The sequence below is a fragment of the Anguilla rostrata genome, chromosome 12 (genome assembly GCF_018555375.3).
Source record: "Anguilla rostrata isolate EN2019 chromosome 12, ASM1855537v3, whole genome shotgun sequence".
Classification (NCBI taxonomy): Eukaryota; Metazoa; Chordata; class Actinopteri; order Anguilliformes; family Anguillidae; genus Anguilla; species Anguilla rostrata.
This window is the reverse complement of record NC_057944.1, coordinates 18,243,080-18,267,666: the sequence shown is the minus strand read 5'-3', so window position 1 is coordinate 18,267,666 and position 24,587 is coordinate 18,243,080. Positions and strand designations below refer to the sequence as shown.

The following is a 24,587-nucleotide window of genomic DNA, read 5'->3' as shown; positions in this document are numbered from 1 at the left end:
AATATGTTCTCTCAAAATGTCTCAGTTTCAAACCTCCCCATGGCTTCAAAATTCCACTGCATCACACCTGGGCAAATTGGAATTGAACAATAAGAATTTCAATACAGGGGTTGGCTACAATTTCAATAAAATTACATTTCACCAATATAAAATCCATTCTGGGGTTATTTCGAATAAGATAGCGAGCGTTGGTTTTTCTGGTGCCATTTTCCTTCTGAAATGGCTTTAGAATTGAAAGTATCTCAGGATGTAAGTTGTAATTATGTTGTTTTTTTTTTTGACAGCGTGAAGTATGGTGTGTACTTAAGAAATATTAATTCCTATATAAAAATGTCATTATTTCAAGCTCTGAGGCAACAAAATGTGAAATATATATACATTTTATTGTCAAATTATATATATATATATATATATATATATATATATTCCTGCATTCCATCTCCTGTTTTATTGCACGCTGTGGGGCAACTTGAAGTCTCCATCTCCCGATCCTGTCACAATATATACATAGATTTTTTCACACTCCCACATACACACACAGAGACACACATACACAAGGAGAAATGTCTTCTTGTGTGGAAAAAAATGACCTTTTCACAATCTTTGGTTTATATTGATTTAGTTTGTCTTTTGAAGGATAAGCATTATAATATCAGTTGTCTTTCCTTTGCCTAACAAAATAAATAAATCAACATCTGTGGCGTATCCGGTGCAATTTTGCTGCTGCTGCATGGTTGCAAAATGGGTGTTAACTGTGGTTCTACAACCCCCGCCCCACCCCCCATCCCCGACCCGTACATACAGCATTTGAGCTCCTTCAACGACAATGCGGTTAGGAACCATCAAGGAACCTCACTGCTGTGTTCACATTTATAGTGCTCAGTAGGAAACAATATCTGAATGTGTGTCGCTAAATCCCAATATGAAATACAACTCAATGTATTACAAAAAACATCATTGTTTTATTTGGTAACAACTTTCACCATCAGATGTTGTTTGGTATTTTTCTGTGGCTTCAGTAAAATTATGTAGCATTTTGGAGCAAATAAGCAAAGCAGTAGGCCAAAACTAGATGCTAGAATTGCAAATATCTCCACAGCTACAGTGAACTTGCCTGGTGAACTGACATAAGCTGGTACAAAGGCGAGCCACACTGCACAGAAGATCAACATGCTGAAGGTGATGTATTTGGCTTCATTAAAATTGCCTGGCAGTTTCCTAGCCAGAAAGGCCAGAATAAAACACACTGAAGCCAGGAGACCAATGTATCCCAGAACACACCAAAAGGCCTGTTCAGAACCTACACTGCACTCCAGGATTATTCTGGACCGGTGGTACTGATTGTTTTTGTTTGGGAAAGGAGGAGCAGTGATCAGCCACACCGCACAGATTATCACTTGTATAAAGGTGCAGGCAGAGATGATGAATCTCTGCTGTTTGGGTCCCAGCCATTTCATGAGGTTGTTTCCAGGCCTGGTGGCTGTAAAGGCAGCCAGCACCACCAGAGTCTTCCCCAGGATACAGGAGATGCAGAGTGAGAAAGTGATGCTGAAGGCAGTGTGGCGCACCATGCAGGACCATGATGTAGGCTCTCCAATGAACACCAGCGCACACAGGAAACACAGAGTCAGAGAGAGCAGGATGAAGAAGCTCAGCTCTGAGTTGTTGACTTTGACAATCGGAGTGTTCCTGTGGTAGAGGAATACTGCCAGAACAGCGATGGTGAGGCAGGCTCCGACTACAGCTATCACAGTCAGGATCAGTCCCATTGCATCATGGGAGAGGTACTCAATCGCTTTGGGTATGCATTCAGTTCTGGCTGCATTGGACCAGTAATCTTCAGGACAAGATGCGCAATCTATTGAATCTAAAGAGGAAGAGTAATAGACACCGAGGTTGTTACATAAATTATGTTAAGTGTCAAACATTAGACTATCCTAAGCCCTAAAATAAAGATACATGAAAGAATACTACATCATTGCAAGAGAAACTTAAAATTCAATTCCAGAAAACTGGATTGCTTATACAGGAGTAGTACCAAGGTATCTATCTACCTAGGGAAAGGAATCAAGTAAAGAGTTTATTCACAGACAAAATTTATACTTTTGAGGTAATAAAATTATGTACGAGACAAGAAAAAGATGCAATCGCAAGACAGAAATAGAATTATGCTGGTTTCCATTAAAATACAATTCCCTATAAAACAGCGCCTACCCCTCACACCTTGAAGCACTGATGCCTCAGATTTTATCTGGCAGAGATGGATGACAGTCTATTCATTATCCACATCATTGACTTGATGTATATAAAAGAATTGTATCTTATAGCAAGCTTTTATTTTTCTATTTTTAATTTGTAAGTCATTGTGGCTTTCAGCAACTTAAAAATACTAAGTTTTTTTAAGTTGCTGAAAACCATCATGCTTTATGTTGTGGTTGTGATTTAATGTTAGCGGATTGTGTCACACAAAGATAAAGTTAAGTCCACCAGGAAGGGGAGGAAATAAATTCATATGCATATAAAAAATTGCACACGTGGCAAAAGCAAACTGTCACTATTAGCAGATGATGGTTGATAGTTATGACATTCATTGCAAGTGCTTTAGAAATCTCATGTTATTATTCATTTTTTGGATATTTGCAATCAATTTACTGTCACCAAAGAAGTGCAGTTTTTCAGTGAAAATAACACTTAGTAAAATGAGTGGAGCCCTCACCCCTCTCCTTGCTAATCTTGCCGTCGTCACATGGTACACAATCAAAGCAGCACAGAGGCTGCCCACGACGGACAGCCTTCCTGCTTCCTGGAGCACAGCTCTCACTGCACACAGACACAAACACCTGCAAGAGGGATAACACAACCAGATGTAACTGCATAATCATTTACTTGTTCACAAGAAGGTGCTCTGATATCATTGGAAATTATTGCTAATTGTTGGAAAATTAATATGTCTATGTTGGGCTTAAAGTCATAGACATGGTAGCTCACCCACATGCATTTACCTCAAGATTTTGTTTTGGTTATTTGCAAATATATGTTTTGTTCTGGTATTTTCTGGAAAATACACATTTGACATATTGTTGTATATCATAGAATAAATGTGTGGATAGTTATATTGGTAAACTATGCACTGTTTATGGCTTGCCTCAGTTTCATGGCCAGTCCACATGATCACCTCCTCCTGGATAAATAACTCCTTCCCAATATCCTTTGCACCGTCATAGAGACCCACATTGACAAACTCAATATTTCCAGCTGCTCCTCTTTGCCAATTGATCAGATCATATGAAGGAATTGAATCTCCATATGCATCAAAATCCACATCTTCTCCAGAAATAGTGAAGACAACATCTTGGAGATACTGCTGAAGCTTTTACAGAAAACAGTAATAGTACACATTTAGTGAAGCAAGAAATTCCTCACAAAAAAGAAATAATTATCTACTTAAGTGGTACAAATTTGAAGTGAATTACATTTCATATTGAATATAAAGTATTTCTCAGTATATACCATGTTATGTCTAATTTGATTACCGATGTAAATAGCATGCAATAAATAAAAATTTACAATCGATATTTCAATGTGAAGTCTTACGTGCCATGGTTGAATGTTTGTGGCATCAGCACATGAGGAGTTGTGGAAGGGCCCTTTCCCAGGCTTACAGCTGATGAGGTTGTGCAGGGAGTGAGCGATGGCGTACACGGCTTTGTACACATTGTAGGAAAAACGAAGGCGGGAGGTGTTCAGGTAGGCAGAGTGCTGCTCCTGCAGGGGCTCCAGCCCTGAACAGGGGGGCAGCTGGGAGGAGGCCAAGGCCCTGCTGCTGGAGGGGTAGAGGGAGCAACCGTACAAGGCACCCCACAGCTTGTGTACCAGGGGGTTACTGGGGTACTTCAATGGGTTTACGTTCATCAGATAGTCTCTAAGACCAGGGATCTGCCCCTGCCTGACGGCGAAACCAATGGTGCCACCTAGAATTGGGTAGAACTCACTGCCTGCGAATACTGATGCTGTTACCCAGGCTTCACTGGCAATCCACTGGATGCCAGTGATGTTCTGATCCATGTACTCTTTAAATAAGGGGTAGAGCCCCCCTTCAGCAGCAAAGCTGATAACGACTCTTGCAGTGGAGTGTTTCATCACATCAAGGATTTCAAGGATTCCTTCATGACTGTACACTTTGGGAATCATTGTCTGGTAGGCCAAACACACACTAGTGTTTTTGAATTCCTTCAAAAGGCCCTGTAATGCAAATCTCCCATAATCATCATCTTCAGTGACAACACCAACCCAAGTCCAACCAAATCGGAGCAGGAGGCTTGCAATGGCTTTCACCTGGTAGTCGTCGTTAGGAATTACTCTAAAAAATGTTGGGAATTCGTTCCTGTTGCTAAGACAGGAACACGTTGAACAATAACTAATCTGAAAAAGTTTTAAAAAATGGGTTATAATAAAAAAAGTTATTTCAATTATTTTTATTACTATTCATTCATTTTCAGTTATTTTCATTGAACATTTGTACTCAAAGAATAAATTAAAAATATTTTTTTAAAAGGTACTGTTTCTTTAGTGAGTCTTCTTCCTCCAGAACCACATATTTTGAAGTCTGACTGAGCTATGCTCAAAACTATATGCTTTTTTCTGTATGTGTGGTTCTAAAATCTAAAAAGGCTGAATATCAGAAAGAATACACAATAAAACTATTTTCAACAGAACCAGGCGGAGCTGAGGTTATTAGTCAATCTTTATAGAGGCAATGCATGTAACTGAGTAATCCACGTAACCTATATCAGAATGAAAATTATATAAGATCTCATAGAATATACGCACCATTGGAATTCTGAAGGGCTGTAAAGTTCTGGAGACAATAGTCCCAGAATCTCCAACAACAGCCAAAACAGGAGCAGTGCCAGAACACATGGCACTCTGGGCTAAACCAGGTCCATTCAGAACTGCCAGAGCTGCCCTTTGTCCACCTGCAGCACAGGAGTCAAAGATCTTGTATCCCAGAGTGAAATTAGGCAACAGGTTCTGACTCTGGTTGATCTCCTCAACAGCCAGCCTCATTGTTTGGGCCCAGCGGAAAGATCTGGGATCAAATCTGAGCAGAGACAAACAGCAGAATGTGACATGACTCTGTTGGAAAAGCAAACAGTTATGTACTATTGTCAAAAACACTGTGAACTCACCCCTGACATTGTGGAGCAGCTGGTTTGTAAGTGAAGTTCTGGTCTGGTGGCTCAACACTGTAATGCATGGGGAAAAGTCCTCCAATGATGAAGTCTCCATCAGCCTGGAAATTGGGCTCAAATTTGCCCAGCAGGGAACAGGCTGGGTCAGGGCTCGAGTTAACAGGAGAAACAGATAAGGGATAACAAAGAAGCCACATCACCAAAGGAGTCATCTTTGGCCAGGCTAGCCTCACACACTGCGCTGCTGAATGAGGAGCAGCTTTTTATTCTCCCATCACATTATGTTCTACATCTCCTCAGGATCATCAGGAGACTAGATGACATCATCTCTCTGCTCATCCCATTAAAACAAGGCTGAGGCACAGAGCTCAAATGAAACAGCTTGCACACAAATTTCCCGTAATTTCAGTAATACAGCTCTGGAAAAGAATATAGAGACCACACCATATTTTCAGAATCACGGGTACTCCACAACATTGATTGCTGAACCCTTCCTAAGTAAAGACATTATTTTTATTATTTATTTATGGTATAGACTTGTTAACTTTATATTATTCTATGTGTAAAAACAATACAATACAATAAAATGACAATAATTTTGTTTGGAATTAAAATAAAGTGCAGTTAAAATTTCATGAAAGAAAACCAACAGTTTCATTTGAAAAAGACACATAATCGTGAGCTGTGAATCTCTTAAGTTGAAGTGATCTCTTAATTGTTCAAGAGCTGAACTGCAGAGAGTGCAATTTGCATATTTCCGAAATGTTTGCAATAATATAAACAAGGTTTTCAATAAAGTAATTGGCTGCACACCACAGGTGTGCTGTGGGGATACACTGCATGCTGCAATGGGTGAGGGAGACATGCACAGTGTGCAATAGTAATAATAATAATAATAATAATAACAACAATAATAATAATAACTAGACAATTCCTGCAGAAATTGTGAAGTGTGGTTGCCGCCAACGCAAAGTCGACTTTGTGCTGAACAGAGGGAACAGTTTCTGTAGTATAAGCAGAGACAGAGTATTGTGTACATGCTATAACATCACGGCAGCGAGTTTATTTGCGACACATATATTCAGAGCTAAATTATCCTTTCATCAAGACTTGAGATCTCAGTGTTTTACTTGTGGTATGCGGTGACGAGTGACGGCGAATCATACAGCTAGCTGGCATGTTCAGACGGTCTTGGAAAAACCCTACGTCTACACTGCGTGATCGCACTGTTTAAAAAAAGCAAGACAGGGCAAGGGAGATTAATTTGATTGACATATGATTTTGCGCAAATCAACAACATGCAAGTGGAGTTGTGTACTTTAGCAAACGCGTTGGGGTGAGAAAGCGTTGCTTTCCCTGCTACAAGACTGAATGCGTAATGTAGCTCTAATGAGACCAAAGTTTCCAATACGCTGGGATATTAAACGGTGTTACAAAAGTAAAATTTGACATATTATACATAGTTAGAAAGCTTATTCTATCACCTGTTGGATCGATGAAGTGTAGATCAAGCCAGTTTGTACTACAAAGTTCGAGAACAGCCAAAGCAACATGTGTGGTATTACAAGCTGACGTTTTTTTCTGGAGTAAGACCGGACCAGAAGCTGCTGCACACGTTTTGTTGACGGCGTTGTCTGGCTTGTTTGAGAATTTGTTTATTCAGTAGGTGAGAGCATAAGCTTTCTAACCATGTATAGCACGTCTAATTTTGGTTTTGGGAAATCGTTTTATAGGTCAACCGAAAGTTTTTTCATCGTCGCATTCAATGCATGCACTCTTTGTTAGCACTAGCAAAGACGCTGCACCTGACGAAACGTTGTCAACGAATTTGCGTAATATCTTGTGACATACTATTATTATTGAGGACCTCTGGGTATGCCTAAGCCATGTGTTTGCTGATATACCTAGCTGACAGGGTTTTCATTTGTAATTTTTCATTTGGAATACCGTTTTATCACGTTCACTTCCGCATTCAGCTATATCCATTCTGGTGGCTAAGTCGCCAGGAAACCTCATTTGAACAACACAATCCGTGCATGTACGTCTTCGTCATGGTCTTATCTAAATTGTGGTGTAAAGCATTTGAGGTTCATGAATGTGTGTTTTCTGTAATTACGACAAAAGAGAGATATGCACCGTATCTGGGTTCTGAATACCCAGTAGATAAACCAGGTAAAAACGTAGAGCGGACTGCATCACGTGTGCAAAGCCGACCAATGCTTTAACTTAGCTCCATAACTCACATACGTATGACGTCACATTACCCATTCATTTTCAATGGGAAAAATTAACCAAAATTTATATTTCTCAAAAACCGTGCAGCGAAACTTTCCACAAAGTAATAGCACACGATTCCCAAAGAAGCTGGTCAATTTGACATATGGTACGTGTATGTGGTGCGAAAACTCTGGGAGGAGTAGCGGTCCAAAAAATGGGTGGAATAATAATAAATAATTAATATGTGCGATAATAGTGTGTTTGCCTAAGGCAACCACACTAATAATGCAATTTTATCCACGGAAACGGCTATACAAAAATGCTGGCTAACTAGCTGGCTAATCACTAAACCAGTGGCCACCAAGTGAGCTGGTAACTTAAAGAAACACGCAGCTTGCAAAACGTGCAAACTCAACTGTGAAACTATACAAGACTACTAATATAACTTATAAGAACCAGAGAAAATAATGAACAAGAATCAAAGGTACTAACAGTTTTAATGGGATTGCTGAGAGCAGCTAGCTACAAATAGGTTTTGTATTTCAATTAACCATGTCTGCTCGGCATGTGAAGAAGTGTCGTGGTTTGGCAATAATGTAAAGGAGCAGCACTGACTAAGCACACCCACACCTTCAAAATGGCCAATAGGAAAGCAATGCATTTTTTGATGACCAATGACAAAATTACAGAAAACTATGAATGCTCAAAAAAATAACTATAACAGTGATAGAACAGTGAGTTTTTATTGGATGGTCAGATGATTCCTCTGGGTGGGAAAGGCTTATCTCTGGGTGAGCAATGCCCACTCCAGCCCACCCGTAGATGCCCCTGCATACAATGCTGATTGAAACTATCCTCTGATCTCATTTAAAGTTAAAGTATTTTAAAGAGTTCTTTACAGTTCCCTCCTCAACCACCGCAAGAACGTCAGTAGTTTCCTTAGTAGATACTTTTGATGGGGTGGTTTGGCTATAATCTACTTCATTGCATAATGCTCTTTGGAACCAAAGCAAAGTTGATGGGGTAAAATAATATATTAGACACAACTGGCCTGTCTAAGTTACTCTGTCTAAGTTGCGTGCTTCTTTTCTGGCATTGTAAATTCTAACTTAATGTCTCTTCAGAGACTGATTTTAGGCTGATTTTAAGTTGACCTGGCTATGCAGCCTGAAATGTACAATAGCATGAAAATGGTCCAAATGGTTATGACATTTCTCCAAATGATTATTTGTTGGACTATTTTAAAGAGACAAGCAAAGATAACCTTAATGCCAATGCAATGACAACATCTAATGCTCGAGACGTGTATAGCCAGAGATAACTTCTACCCCAATCCCTTCTGTAGGAAGGTCAAACATATTTTGACAGTTCACATTTCATGCACAATATCATAAATGCAGTGTTGGGGAGTAGTGAACTACATGTAATTAAACTAGTAGTTTAACTACATTTTGCAATAGCTTGCTGGTAATTCAACTGCATTCATACTTGCATACTGATTCAAGTAGTTAAATTACTTTTTTTGCCATTTTTTGTGTAGTTAACTACTGTGACTACAAACAATTTTGGGCCATAATTTATTTTACCATTGCTTCTCTACTGTAATTGAACCCCCTTTGACCAGTCCCACCCACTTTTTCTTTTATCCTGACCGCTGTGAAGGCATGCCCAGGCAATGCATAGAAAGAGAATGCAAAGGCAGAGTGCAGTAACTACATTTTTGGGGTCAAAGGTCAAATCAGCCATCATGGTTTTTGGGCATAAACATTACCTCATGAATACATGTACAATTAGTGCAATATCACTGATATACCTATAACCCATTTGGCTGGCCAGTTAAAACATTTTAAGCCATTTCTCAGTTTTACCCTTTTCCGTAGTTACTGCAGTTAGGCTTTGTAGGGCAGTAATGTCAGGTTTACTGACATAAATCAAACATTAGGTAATGTTAGCTGACCTAGTCATACTATTCTCATAATGTGTTTTGCCGCCCATACAATATGTCGCAATGCATGGGACCGGTCTTTCATGATAATCACCTACTATTTAGTTACAATCATGTCACGGGTCAAAGTGAGGTGGACCCAAATGCAGACTCGAACAATAGTGTGGCGAAACTCCCATAGGAGATATTTAATGCGGAAGTACACAATACAGCAGGCAGTCTCGTAGTCAGTTCGTGCAAAGATCAAAACCAGAAAAAACCACCAGGGCAAAAGTACAAAATCAGAAGGCAAAATCAAAGTCGGCAGGCAAGATCTAAACACGAGTCAAACAAACTAGAGCGTAAACGCCGGAAAGGCATTGTAAACAGGAGGCACAATCTGGCAAAGAAGACCAGGGAGACAGAGAATATATACCAAGGAAACCAGGTGCGTGAAATGAGAGATAATGAACAGAGCATGAACATGCAAACAGGGAACAGGTGAATGAAATGACTGATTAACCAGTGTGTGAGAATGCGGCCAGAACAGGTGAGAGTGATCAGCTGAGGGGAGAGAGAGTTAGAGGAAAAACCACGCCCACACAAAAACCAAAACAAAGATTGTGCAGGAGAAAAGCAGATAGTTAACTAAGAGGTGACAAAAAAACAGAAACATAGCAAATCACCTGTGTTTGCTGACCAAGGTGTCTGCAATCAATCCAATACTATGAATAGCTTAGCCAGAATCATTCAAATGAAGGTCTGGCTAGGTTGAGGTTGGCTTGCTGTTCTTTTGCCACCTAAGGTCAATATCGTAACAGAATACAATTTTATTTAAAGTTGATCTAGTGATATAGAGGGTAATTCTATGGATCATCTTCTATGGACCAAATGCCATACTATTCTATATTAGAAGTTACCTGGCTGAGTAATCATGCTTGGTGCAATACCCCCACCTGGACTCTAGTTTCTGGAAGGCAGGTGTCTGACTGATGGACATTGTATACAAAACCAAAACTGACATTCCTTGCACATTCCCATGAATAGTGGGGTATTTTATTTTTTTGGTTTATGTATGACCTATGAACAAGTGGGCACTTTTTGCCATAAACTCCATTGAGTGGCATTTTTTGCTGGTATGTGACTTTTTTGTATTATATTTTGTTCTAATTTCGTATCACATATATATATATATTTTTACAAAGTACTTTGAACTAAATTTGCTGAGTAGCTTTACTTAACCAAACTAGATTTCTCCCTAGGGTAGCTTTGCTGTAGTTCAACTTCTTCCAGTGTGAAGCAGTTGGTAGCTTGCAAAGTAGCTCCCCCAACACTGCATAAATGCTACAGTATAATCAAATAACAACACATAAATCACTAATTTGCCTGAAAATAAGTTAGTTGCTTTATTATGATGTCAAAAATTAGCCGCTTCCCTCACATCGTCAGTGCAACATTTAGGGTGGGGTTATCTTTTTTCTTCAACAACATGAACCAATATTTAGTCATATTCATACAGTAAGACAAATATATTCATTTGCTTGTATATATTGCAATAAGATGCAACATTTCATCAAATATGTTCTCTCAAAATGCTGTGTGCCAAAATGTCTCAGTTTCAAATCCAGTGGCCTCGTGGCTTCAAAATTCCAAAATACAAAATCCCTTCTAGGGTTAAATTTGAATATGATAGCAAGTGTTGGTTTTTCTGCTGCCATTTTGCTTCTGAAATGGCTCTAGAATTTAAAGTCCCACAGGATGTAAGCTGTCGGTATGCTTTTTTTGGCAGTGTGGTATGGTATGGTGTTTTTTTTGTGGTTTTTTTCACAGCCACATACACACAGAGGCACACACATACACAGGGGCACAGGTCCTCTTGAGGACCATTTCACAATCTTTGAATCATATTGATTTAGTTTGTCTTTTGAAGGGTAAGTATTGTAATATCAGTTACCTGTTTTGCCTAACAAAATACATAAATAAAAACATCTGTGACTGTTCAGGTGCAAGTTGGCTGCTGCTGCATGATTGGAACATTGGTGTAATCTGAGGTTCTGCCCCCACCCCCCTGTCCCAAACCTCACATACAGGTTTTGAGCTCCTTCAAAGGCACTGTAAATGCAGTTAAAAACCATCAAGGAACCTTGTTGCTGTGTTCATATTTATAGTGCTTAGTAGGAAACAATACCACAGCAATATCTGAATGTGTATCACTGAATCCAAGTATGGAATACAGCTCGATTTATTACAGAAAACATCATTGTTTTATTTGGTAACAACTTTTCCCATCAGATGGTGTTTTGTGTTTTTCTGTGGCTTCAATAAAATGATGTAGCATTTTGGAGCAAATAAGCAAAGCAGTAAGCCAAAACTAGATGCTAGAATTGCAAATATCTCCACAGCAACGGTGAACTTTCCAGGTGAGCTGACATAAGCTGGTACAAAGGCGAGCCACACTGCACAGAAGATCAGCATGCTGAAGGTGATGTATTTGGCCTCATTAAAATTGCCTGGCAGTTTTCTGGCCAGAAAAGCCAGAATAAAACACAGAGCAGCCAGGAGACCAACGTATCCCAGAACAAACCAGAAGGCCTGTTCCGAACCCACGCTACACTCCAGGATTATTCTGGCCCGGTGGTACTGATTGTTTTTATTTGGGAAAGGAGGAGCAGTGATCAACCACACTGCACAGATTATCACTTGTATAAAGGTGCAGGCAGAGATGATGAATCTCTGCTGTTTGGGTCCCAGCCATTTCATGAGGTTGTTTCCAGGCCTGGTGGCTGTAAAGGCAGCCAGCACCACCAGAGTCTTCCCCAGGATACAGGAGATGCAGAGTGAGAAAGTGATGCTGAAGGCAGTATGGCGCAGCATGCAGGACCATGATGTAGGCTCTCCAATGAACACCAGTGCACACAGGAAACACAGAGTCAGAGAGAGCAGGATGAAGAAGCTCACCTCTGAGTTGTTGACTTTGACAATCGGAGTGTTCCTGTGGTAGAGGAATACTGCCAGAACAGCGATGGTGAGGCAGGCTCCGACTACGGCTACCACAGTCAGGGTCAGTCCCATTGCATCATGGGAGAGGTACTCAATCGCTTTGGGTATGCATTCAATTCTGGCTGCATTGGACCAGTAATCTTCAGGACAAGATGTGCAATCTACTGAATCTAAAGAGGAAGAGTAAGAGACACAGAGGTTGTTACGTGACTTAAGTTAAGTGTCACATATTCCACTATCATAATCCCTATAATAAAGATACATGAATGAATACTAAATACTTGCACTAAGAGAAACTTGAAATTCAATTAAAAAAAACTGGATGTGTTTATATAGGAGGCACAGTAGTACCAAGGTATTTATCTACCTGGAGAAAGGAATCGAGTAAATAGTTCAATCACAGACAAAATTAATACTTTGGAAGTAATAAAATTATGTATGAGACAAGAAAAAGAAGATGCAATCACAAGACAGAAAGAAAATTATCCCCTGCTGGTTTCCATTAAAATACAACTCCCTATAAAAGAGTGCCTCCCCCTCAGACATTGCAATGGCTTTGCTCCATCAAACAGTGGTTTCCTTTACACTGATGCCTCAGATTTTATCTGGCAGAGATGGATGACAATCTATTTATTATCCACATCAAGGACTCAACATATTTAAAATAATTGTATCTTATAGCAAGCTTTTATTTTTGTATTTAAAATTTGTAAGTCGTTGTGGCTCAAAGTTTTCAGTGACTTGAAAATGCTGACTTTAACAGAAAATCATCATGCTTTATGTTGTGGTTGTGATTTAATGTTAGCTGATTATGTCACACAAAGATAAATAATAAATTAAATAAATAATAATAAAGAAATAAATTCATATGCATATAAACAATTGCACACGTGGCAAAAGCAAACAATGTCATTATTAACAGATGATGGTTGATAGTTGTGATGGTTGATAGTTGTGACATTCATGGCATGTGCTTTAGAAATCTCATTATTCATTTTTTGGATATTTGCACTCAATTTACTGTCACCAAAGATGTGCAATCTTTCAGTGAATATAGCATTTAGTAAAAAAGAGTGGAGCCCTCACCCCTCTCAATGCTAATCTTGCCGTCGTCACATGGTACACAATCAAAGCAGCACAGAGGCTCCCCACGACGGACAGCCTTCCTGCTTCCTGGAGCACAGCTCTCACTGCACACAGACACCAACACCTGCATGAGGGAAAACACAACCAGGTGTATCTGCATAATCATTTACTTGTTCACTAGAAGCTGATCTGATATTATTGGAAATTACTGCTTATTGTTGGAAAATTAATATGTCTGCTATGTTGGGCTTAAAGTCATGGATATGGTACCTCAAACATATGCATTTACCTCAAGCTTTCGTTATGGTTATTTGCATATATCTGTAATTTTCTGGTATTCTCTGGAAAATACACATTAAAAAAAAAAACTCACACTGAACCCAATTTAATTTGTTCATATTATTTCAACATAGCTTTTCCTTATGAACACCAGATAATCTGCACCCACCTGCAACAAAGCAAAAACATTCTTCAGGAAAGAAGACTTATAAAACAGTTGCTTGAAAATTATGAAATACAGTATACCTTTTTTTTTTTTTTTTTATCTGAATTGCAGCCATTATACATTTGAAGTAGTATTGTATATTATAGAATACATGTGGCGATAGTAATACTGATAAACTATGCACTGTTTACTGCTTGCCTCAGTTTTATGGCCAGTCCACATGATCACCTCCTCGTGGATAAATAGCTCCCTCCCAATGTCCTTGGCACCATCATACAGACCAACATTGACAAACTCAATATTTCCAGCTGCTCCTCTTTGCCAATTGATCAGATCATATGAAGGGATTGAATCTCCATTTGCATCAAAATCCACATCTTCTCCAGAAATAGCGAACACAACATCTTGGAGATACTGCTGAACCTTTTACAGGAAACAGTCCACATTTAGTGAAGTGAAATTCCTCACAAAAATGAAATAATTAACCACTTAAGTGAAACAAATTTGAAGTGAATTACATTTCATATTTAATACGTCAATATGCAGTATTACTCTGTAAATACGTTAGGTCTAATTTGATTACCAATGTAAATAACATGCAATAAGTGCTTCAGCTTACTTTAGTGCCATTCATTAAGAGAAAATGTTAATTTGCAATTATCTGAATTTTTACACAGTGTGAAAAAAAGGGCTACATTGGCTTCACAGCTTTACCCAGTACCATGGTATCTGCAGGGTGTCATCGCATATAAAATCTGAACAACAGACAGACACTCCGTCAGCAAATATTTAGAAATTCTATAAAAACTTTGGAAAACATAAACAAAATTTACAATGGATATTTCAATGTGAAGTCTTACGTGCCATGGTTGAATGTTTGTGGCATCAGCACATGAGGAGTTGTGGAAGGGCCCTTTCCCAGGCTTACAGCTGATGAGGTTGTGCAGGGAGTGAGCGATGGCGTACACGGCTTTGTACACATTGTAGGAAAAACGAGGGCTGGAGGTGTTCAGGTAGGCAGAGTGCTGCTCGCAGGGGCTCCAGCCCTGAACAGGGGGGCAGCTGGGAGGAGGCCTCGGTCCTGCTGCTGGAGGGGTAGAGGGAGCAACCGTACAAGGCACCCCACAGCTCGTGCACCAGGGGGTTACTGGGGTACTTCAATGGGTTTACGTTCATCAGGTAGTCTCTAAAACCAGGGATCTGCCCCTGCCTGACGGTGAAACCAATGGTGCCACCTAGAAATGGGTAGAACTCACTGCCTGCAAATACTGATGCTGTTGCCCAGCCTTCACTGGCAATCCACTGGATGCCAGTGATGTTCTGATCCATGTACTCTTTAAATAAAGGGTAGAGCTCCCCTTCAGCGGCAAAGCTGATAACGACTTTTGCAGTGGAGTGCTTAATCACATCAAGGATTTCAAGGATTCCTTCACGACTGTACACTTTGGGAATCATTTTCTGGTAGGCCACACACACACCACTGTTTTTTACTTCCTTCAACAGGCCCTGTAAGGCAAATCTCCCATAATCACCATCTTCTGTGACAACACCAACCCAAGTCCAACCAAATCGGAGCAGGAGGCTTGCAATGGCTTTTACCTGGTAGTCGTCATTAGGAATTACTCTAAAAAATGTTGGGAATTCTTTCCTGTTGCTAAGACAGGAACACGTTGAAGAATAACTTATCTGAAAAAGATTTTTAGAAAGTTATAATAAAAAGTTATTTCAGTTATTTTTATCACGTTTTATTCATTTTTAGTAATTTAGTACAAATATAAAATGAAAAATCAGGGCTTTTTTCTAGAAGATACTCTTCTCTTTAGTGAATCTTCTTCACGCAGAACCACATATTTTGAAGGCTGACTGAGCTATGTTCAAAACCAAAAGCTTATTCTGTATGTGTGGTTTAATGAAACTGAACAATCCACTTAACCGATATCAGAATGACAATTATATAAGATCTCATAGAATATACACACCATTGGAATTTTGAAGGGCTGCAAAGTTCTGGAGACAAGAGTTCCAGCATTTCCAACAACAGCCAAAACAGGAGCAGTGCCAGAACACACAGCACTCTGGGCTACACCAGGTCCATTCAGAACTGCCAGAGCTGCCCTTTGTCTTGATGCTTGTGTAGCACAGGAGTCAAAGATCTTGTATCCCAGAGTGAAGTTAGGCAGAATGTTCTGACTCTGGTTGATCTCCTCAACAGCCAGCCTCATGGTCTGTGCCCAGCGGAAAGATCTGGGGTCTAATCTGTGCGAAGATCAATAGCAGAATGTGACTTGACTTGGTTGGAAAAGCGAATAGTTATGTACTGTTGTCAAAAAAATTGTGAACTCACCCCTGACATTGTGGATCAGCTGGTTTGTAAGTGAAGTTCTGGTCTGGTGGCTCAACTCTGTAATGCATGGGGAAAATTCCTCCAATGATGAAGTCTCCATCAGCGTGGAAATCGGGCTCAAAGTTGCCCAGCAGGGAACAGGCTGGGTCAGGGCTTGAGGTAACAGGAGTGGCAACAGATAAGGGGTAACATAAAAGCCACATCACCAGAGGAGTCATCCTTGGCCAGGCTAGTCTCACACACTGCAGTGCTGAATGAGGAGCAGCTTTTTATTCTCCCATCACATTATGTTCCGTATCTCCTTAGGATCATCAGGAGACTACATGACATCATCATTCTGCTCAACCTATTAAAAAAAGGTTGAGACGCAGAGCTCAAATGAAACAGCTTGCACGCAAATTTTCCATAATTTCAGTAATACACCCCTCGAAAAGAATATAGAGACCACACCATATTTTTTGAATCGCAGGTACTCTACAATATTGATTGCTGAACCCTTCCTAAGTAATGCCATTATTTTTATTATTTCTTAATGGGCATAGACTTATTTACTTCATATTATTTAATGTGTAAGAACAATACAATACAACATAATGACAATATTATTATTTGGAATTAAAATTAAATGCAGTTAAAATTTCATGAAAGAAAACCAACAGACACATAACCGTAAGCTGTGAATCTCTAAAGTTGAAGTGATCTTAATTTTTCAAGAGCTTTATTATTATTATTATTATTATTATCAGTATAATAATTCTAATAATAATAATATAGCTGCAAGTCGCGATGTGGGGGGCCAGTCACCAAGGGTGAACTGCAGAGAGTGCAATTCGCATCTTTCTGAAATGTCTGCAGAAATATAAAAAACGTTTTCAACAAACTAATTAGCTGCACACCACAGCTTTGCTGTGGGGATACGCTGCATGTTGCAATGGGAGTGGGAGACATGCACAGTGTGCAATAATAATAATAATGATAATAATGATATTAATAATAAGTGCATGTTTTTTTCTCCCCATATCCATGTGGGTTTCCTCTGGGTACTCCAATTTTCTCCCACAATCCAAAGACATGCAAGGCTAATTGGAGACTCTAAATTGCCTATATGTATGAGTGCGTGAGTGAATGGTGCGTGTGCCCTGCAACAGATTGGTGACCCGTCCATGGTGTATTCCTGCCTCTCGGCCAATGCATGCTAGGATAGGCTCCAGCACCTTCCCGCTCGCCCCACGCCCAACACACCTTCCCACCCACACCTGACCCTGACCAAGAATAAGCAGATGTAGATAACGGATGGATGGAATAATAATAATAATAATAATAATAATTAAAGCTACAAGTGGCATTGGGAGGGGTCCAAACATTGGCACTATTGCGCCCCCTATGGAGCTATTTTAAAATGGTTTTGTCCTCATGATCATATACCTTCACCAAACATATCTACTGAATATCATGATGATTGTATAAACTATTGATGACTTATGGTCAATTCTGTGCTAAGAGACTCACTTTGTCAAAGTTCGAGAAGTTCGTCGGTTGACAGCGGCCATACCGTTTATCCGATTGGGCCCATTTATATTGTGTTTATGTAGGGTGTTCTGCTGAGGCTCTGTATCCGATTTGGTGCTGATTGTGCCAAAATTGAGAAATCCCTGTAGAAAAACCTGTTTTTCAAAAAAGTCGAAATGGCGGGCAAACAATATGGCAGTCATGCGTGGTCCCAATAACAAAGGTGTAGAGTACATTCAAATGCATAGGTTGATGACTTTTTGTGTTGATCTGACTTATGGTGTGGGAGTTATGGCCTTTTAACATGACCCTTTGTTATAGCGCCACCATATGGGTGAAGAAATACAGGAATAAATATATACTGAAATAAATAGGGAAATTAATAAATAGGGAAATTAATAAAAACAGAAAAGAATAAATTGGGAAATAATTAAATATGAAAATAAATGAATACAAAAATAAGTAATTTGTCAAATAAATAAATACATTTTTTAATTTATTTTCATATTCACCTGCACATTTATTTGATCATTGAGCCATTTATTTATACATTTCTTTCTTTATTATTAGATTTATTTATTTATTGAGTCATTTATTGAGTTATTTATTTATTTATTTATTTATTTATTTATTATAATGGAAGCTTTAGTCCTCCACACTATACGTGCCAAAATGTCCAGAATTTGAATAACATTGCATTTCACCAATACAAAATCCCTTCTGGGGTTATATTTTGAAGAAGATAGTGAGCCTTGGTTTTTCTGGTGCCATTTTGCTTCTGAAACGGATTTACAATTTAAAGTCCCTCAGGATGTAATTTGTCATTATGCTTTGTTTTGCTTTGACAGTGTGAAGTATGGTTTGTAGTTAAGAAATAGTATTTCCTATATAAAAATGTCATTGTTTCTAGCTTGAGAAACAATAATAATATATATAACACACACACACACAGAAAAACACAGCACAAATGTCGTCTTGTGAAAAAAAGGACCTTTTCACAATCTTTGGTTTATATTGATTTTGTTTGTCTTTTCAATGGTAAGCATTATAATATCAGTTACCTCTGCTTTGCCTAACAAAATACATAATTAAAAACTGTTGACTGTTCAGGTGCAATTTGGCTGCTGCGGCATGGTTGCAACATTGGTGTTAACTGAGGTTCTAAACCCACCCACCCCCCATAACCGTACAGCTTCTGAGCTCCTTCAAAGGCACTGTAAATGCAGTTAGGAACCATCAAGGAACCTCATTGTTGTGTTCATATGTATAGTGCTTAGTAGGAAACAATGCCACAGCAATATCTGTGTGTCGCTAAATCCAAATATGAAATACAGCTCAATGTATTACAAAAAACATCATTGTTTTATTTGGTAACAACTTTCCCCATCAGATGTTGTTTGGTATTTTTCTGTGGCTTCAGTAAAATAATGTAGCATTTTGGAGCAAATAAGCAAAGCAGTAGGCCAAAACTAGATGCTAGAATTGCAAATATCTCCACAGCTACAGTGAACTTTCCAGGTGAGCTGACATAAGCTGGTACAAAGGCAAGCCACACTGCACAGAAGATCAGCATGCTGAAGGTGATGTATTTGGCTTCATTAAAATTGCCTGGCAGTTTCCTGGCCAGAAAGGCCAGAATAAAACACAGAGCAGCCAGGAGACCAATGTATCCCAGAACACACCAGAAGGCCTGTTCAGAACCCACTCTGCACTCCAGGATTATTCTGGACCGGTGGTACTGACTGTTTTTATTTGGGAAAGGGGGAGCAGTGATTAGCCATACTGCACAGATTATCACTTGTATAAAGGTGCAGGCAGTGATGATGAATCTCTGCTGTTTGGGTCTCAGCCATTTCATGAGGTTGTTTCCAGGCCTGGTGGCTGTAAAGGCAGCCAGCACCACCAGAGTCTTCCCCAGGATACAGGAGATGCAGAGTGAGAAAGTGATGCTGAAGGCAGTATGGCGCAGCATGCAGGACCATGATGTAGGCTCTCCAATGAACACCAGTGCACACAGGAAACACAGAGTCAGAGAGAGCAGGATGAAGAAGCTCACCTCTGAGTTGTTGACTTTGACAATCGGAGTGTTCCTGTGGTAGAGGAATACTGCCAGAACAGCGATGGTGAGGCAGGCTCCGACTACGGCTACCACAGTCAGGGTCAGTCCCATTGCATCATGGGAGAGGTACTCAATCGCTTTGGGTATGCATTCAGTTCTGGCTGCATTGGACCAGTAATCTTCAGGACAAGATGCGCAATCTATTGAATCTAAAGAGGAAGAGTAATAGACACTGAGGTTGTTACATAAGTTATGTTAAGTGTCACACATTAGACTATCCTAAGCCCTAAAATAAAGATACATGAACGAATACTATATCATTGCAAGAGAAACTTAAAATTCAATTCCAGAAAACTTGATTGCTTATACAGGAGTAGTACCAAGGTACTATCTACCTAGGGAAAGGAATCAAGTAAAGAGTTTATTCACAGACAAAATTAGTACTTTTGAGGTAATAAAATAATGTAGGAGACAAGAAAAAGATGCAAGACAGAAATAAAATTATCCCCTGCTGGTTTCCATTAAAATAAAACTCCCGATAAAACAGGGCCTTCCCCTCACACCTTGAGGCATTGATGCCTCAGATTTTATCTGGCAGAGATGGATGACAATCTATTCATTATCCACATCATTGACTTGATGTATATGAAATAATTGTATCTTATAATAAGCTTTTATTTTTCTATTTTTAATTTGTAAGTCATTGTGGCTTTCAGCAACTTAAAAATACTAACTTTAACAGAAAACCATCATGCTTTATGTTGTGGTTGTGATTTAATGTTAGCGGATTGTGTCACACAAAGATAAAGTTAAGTCCACCAGAAAGGGGAGGAAATAAATTCACATGCATATAAAAAATTGCACACGTGGCAAAAGCAAACTATGTCACTATTAGCAGATGATGGTTGATAGTTATGACATTCATTGCAAGTGCTTTAGAAATCTCATGTTATTATTCATTTGTTGGATATTTGCACTCAATTTACTGTCACCAAAGAAGTGCAGTTTTTCAGTGAAAATAACACTTAGTAAAATGAGCGGAGCCCCCACCCCTCTCCTTGCTAATCTTGCCGTCGTCACATGGTACACAATCAAAGCAGCACAGAGGCTCCCCACGACGGACAGCCTTCCTGCTTCCTGGAGCACAGCTCTCACTGCACACAGACACAAACACCTGCAAGAGGGATAACACAACCAGGTGTAACTGCATAATCATTTACTTGTTCACAAGGTGCTCTGATATCATTGGAAATTACTGCTAATTGTTGAAAAATTAATATGTCTGCTATGTTGGGCTTACAGTCATAGACATGGTAGCTCACCCACATGCATTTACCTTAAGATTTTGTTTTGGTTATTTGCAAATACATGTTTTTTTATGATATTTTCTGGAAAATACACATTTGACGTATTGTTGTATATTATAGAATAAATGTGTGGATAGTTATATTGGTAAACTATGCACTGTTTATGGCTTGCCTCAGTTTGATGGCCAGTCCACATGATCACCTCCTCCTGGATAAACAACTCCTTCCCAATATCCTTTGCACCGTCATAGAGACCCACATTGACAAACTCAATATTTCCAGCTGCTCCTCTTTGCCAATTGATCAGATCATATGAAGGAATTGAATCTCCATTTGCATCAAAATCAACATCTTCTCCAGAAATAGTGAAGACAACATCTTGAAGATACTGCTGAACCTTTTACAGAAAATAGTATTAGTACACATTTAGTGAAGCAAAACATTCCCCACAAAAAAGAAATAATTATCTACTTAAGTGGAACAAATTTGAAGTGAATTACACGTCATATTGAATATAAAGTATTTCTCAGTATATACCATGTTATGTCTAATTTGATTATTGATGTAAATAGCATGCAATAAATAAAATTTTACAATAGATGTTTCAGTGTGTGAAGTCTTACGTGCCATGGTTGAATGTTTGTGGCATCAGCACATGAGGAGTTGTGGAAGGGCCCTTTCCCAGGCTTACAGCTGATGAGATTGTGCAGGGAGTGAGCGATGGCGTACACGGCTTTGTACACATTGTAGGAAAAACGAGGGCTGGAGGTGTTCAGGTAGGCAGAGTGCTGCTCCTGCAGGGGCTCCAGTCCTGAACAGGGGGACAGCGGGGAAGAGGCCTGGGTCCTGCTACTGGAGGGGTAGAGGGAGCAACCGTACAAGGCACCCCAAAGCTCGTGTACCAGGGGGTTACTAGGGTACTTCAATGGGTTTACATTTATCAGGTAGTCTCTAAAACCAGGAATCTGCCCCTGCCTGACGGCGAAACCAATGGTGCCACCCAGAAATGGGTAGAATTCACTGCCTGCGAATACCGATGCTGTTGCCCAGGCTTCACTGGCAATCCACTGGATGCCAGTGATGTTCTGATCCATGTACTCTTTAAATAAGGGGTAGAGCCCCCCTTCAGCAGCAAAGCTGATAACGACTCTTGCAGTGGAGTGCTTCATCACATCAAGGATTTCAAGGATTCCTTCATGACTGTACACTTTGGGAATCATTGTCTGGTAGGCCAAACACACACTAGTGTTTTTGAATTCCTTCAAAAGGCCCTGTAAAGCAAATCTCCCATAATCATCATCATCAGTGACAACACCAACCCAAGTCCAACCAAATCGGAGCAGGAGGCTTGCAATGGCTTTTACCTGGTAGTCGTCGTTAGGAATTACTCTAAAAAATGTTGGGAATTCGTTCCTGTTGCTAAGACAGGAACACGTTGAACAATAACTTATCTGAAAAAGTTTTAAAAAATGAGTTATAATAAAAAAGTTATTTCAGTTATTTTTTATTACTATTCATTCATTTTCAGTTATTTTCATTTAACATTTGTACTCATAGAATAAATTAAAAATATTTTTCTAAAATGTAATGTTTCTTTAGTGAGTCTTCTTCCTCCAGAACCACATATTTTGAAGTCTGACTGAGCTATGCTCAAAACTATATGCTTTTTCTGTATGTGTGGTTCTAAAATCTAAAAAGGCTGAATATCAGAAAGAATACACAATAAAACTATTTCCTACAGAACCAGGCGGAGCTGAGGTTATTAGTCAATCTTTATAGAGGCAATGCACGTAACTGAGCAATTCACGTAACCTATATCAGAATGAAAATTATATAAGATCTCATAGAATATACGCACCATTGGAATTCTGAAGGGCTGTAAAGTTCTGGAGACAAGAGTCCCAGAATCTCCAACAACAGCCAAAACAGGAGCAGTGCCAGAACAAACGGCACTCTGGGCTAAACCAGGTCCATTCAGAACTGCCAGAGCTGCCCTTTGTCCATCTGCAGCACAGGAGTCAAAGATCTTGTATCCCAGAGTGAAATTAGGCAACAGGTTCTGACTCTGATTGATCTCCTCAACAGCCAGCCTCATTGTTTGGGCCCAGCGGAATGATCTGGGATCAAATCTGTGCAGAGACAAACAGCAGAATGTGACATGACTTTTTTGGAAAAACAAACAGTTATGTACTATTGTCAAAAACACTGTGAACTTACCCCTGACATTGTGGAGCAGCTGGTTTGTAAGTGAAGTTCTGGTCTGGTGGCTCAACACTGTAATGCATGGGGAAAAGTCCTCCAATGATGAAGTCTCCATCAGCCTGGAAATTGGGCTCAAAGTTGCCCAGCAGGGAAGAGGCTGGATCAGGGCTCGAGTTAACAGGAGTGGCAACAGATAAGGGGTAACATAGAAGCCACATCACCAGAGGAGTCATCTTTGGCCAGGCTTGTCTCACACACTGCAGTGCTGAATAAGGAGCAGCTTTTTATTCTCCCATCACATTATGTTCCATATCTCCTCAGGATCATCAGGAGACTAGATGACATCATCTTTCTGCTCATCCCATTAAAACACGGCTGAGGCACAGAGCTCAGAATCATGGGTACTCCACAACATTGATTGCTGAACCCTTCCTAAGTAAAGACATTATTTTTATTATTTATTAATGGTATAGACTTGTTTACTTTATATTATTCTATGTGTAAAAACAATACAATACAATATAATGACAATAATTTTGTTTGGAATGAAAATAAAGTGCAGTTAAAATTTCATGAAAGAAAACCAACAGTTTCATTTGACACAGACACATCATAAGCTGTGAATCTCTTACGTTGACCTCTTAATTGTTCTTGAGCTGAACTGCAGGGAGTGCAATTTGCACCTTTCTGAAATGTTTGCAAAAATATAAACAAGGTTTTCAACAAAGTAATTGGCTGCACACCACAGGTGTGCTGTGGGGATACACTCCATGCTGCAATGGGCGAGGGAGACATGCACAGTGTGCAATAGTAATAGTAATTATAATAATAATAATGCATACAATCAAAGATGTTACTAGGATGTCATTTTTGGGTGGGAATATGGATTATTTTGGTGGGCAACAACAAAAATGTTGGTTTTCCTAAATAGGGTATGTAAAATGGAGCATCGCGTAGTTCTGGCAGGCCACGAGAGTCAAGCTCTCCGGCTGAATCAGCTGATGGCTCAGCTGAGTGATGTTCGCCTATCACAGTACATTCACTAACAGGGCGGTCTACTTAAACAGACTCCCTCTGCTCATTCGGCTGCTCCTCCTGCATGCGAGCGCTGCACGTTGCTTCGTAAATCGGCGCTTCTTCCTGCAATCCAGCTACGGCATGCTGCCAGTCTAAACCATGTCAGCTTGCTACATGTTAGCTGCTAGTCTAAGCTCACAGCCTAGGCACTATGAGGAAGTCTTGCTATTTATTTGCATAGTTGCTCCTTACCTCTAAGCTCTTGCTGCAGCAGGCAGGCGATCC

At 39.6% G+C, this 24,587-nt stretch overlaps 2 protein-coding genes across 2 annotated transcripts; both read right to left on the bottom strand.

The window, feature by feature from the left end:
* Positions 1-344: 344 nt before the first annotated feature.
* On the bottom strand, positions 345-5,404 carry LOC135236244 (extracellular calcium-sensing receptor-like). The gene is made up of 6 exons (XM_064302503.1): positions 5,190-5,404; positions 4,831-5,101; positions 3,595-4,422; positions 3,146-3,370; positions 2,717-2,840; positions 345-1,867 (listed from the first exon to the last, which is right to left on the bottom strand). Exons 1-6 carry the CDS (start codon positions 5,402-5,404, stop codon positions 963-965), a joined length of 2,568 nt encoding a protein of 855 aa, XP_064158573.1. The 3' UTR covers positions 345-962.
* A 6,148-nt stretch (positions 5,405-11,552) lies between these two features.
* LOC135236785 (uncharacterized) lies at positions 11,553-23,542 on the bottom strand. The gene is given in 13 exon segments (XM_064303315.1): positions 11,553-12,503; positions 13,420-13,543; positions 14,042-14,287; positions 14,725-14,890; positions 14,892-15,550; positions 15,844-16,120; positions 16,209-16,458; positions 19,083-19,985; positions 20,827-20,950; positions 21,235-21,480; positions 21,707-22,534; positions 22,942-23,212; positions 23,301-23,542. Coding segments are annotated over 13 exon segments (5,217 nt in total). The 5' UTR covers positions 23,519-23,542; the 3' UTR covers positions 11,553-11,598.
* Between the last annotated feature and the right edge of the window lie 1,045 nt (positions 23,543-24,587).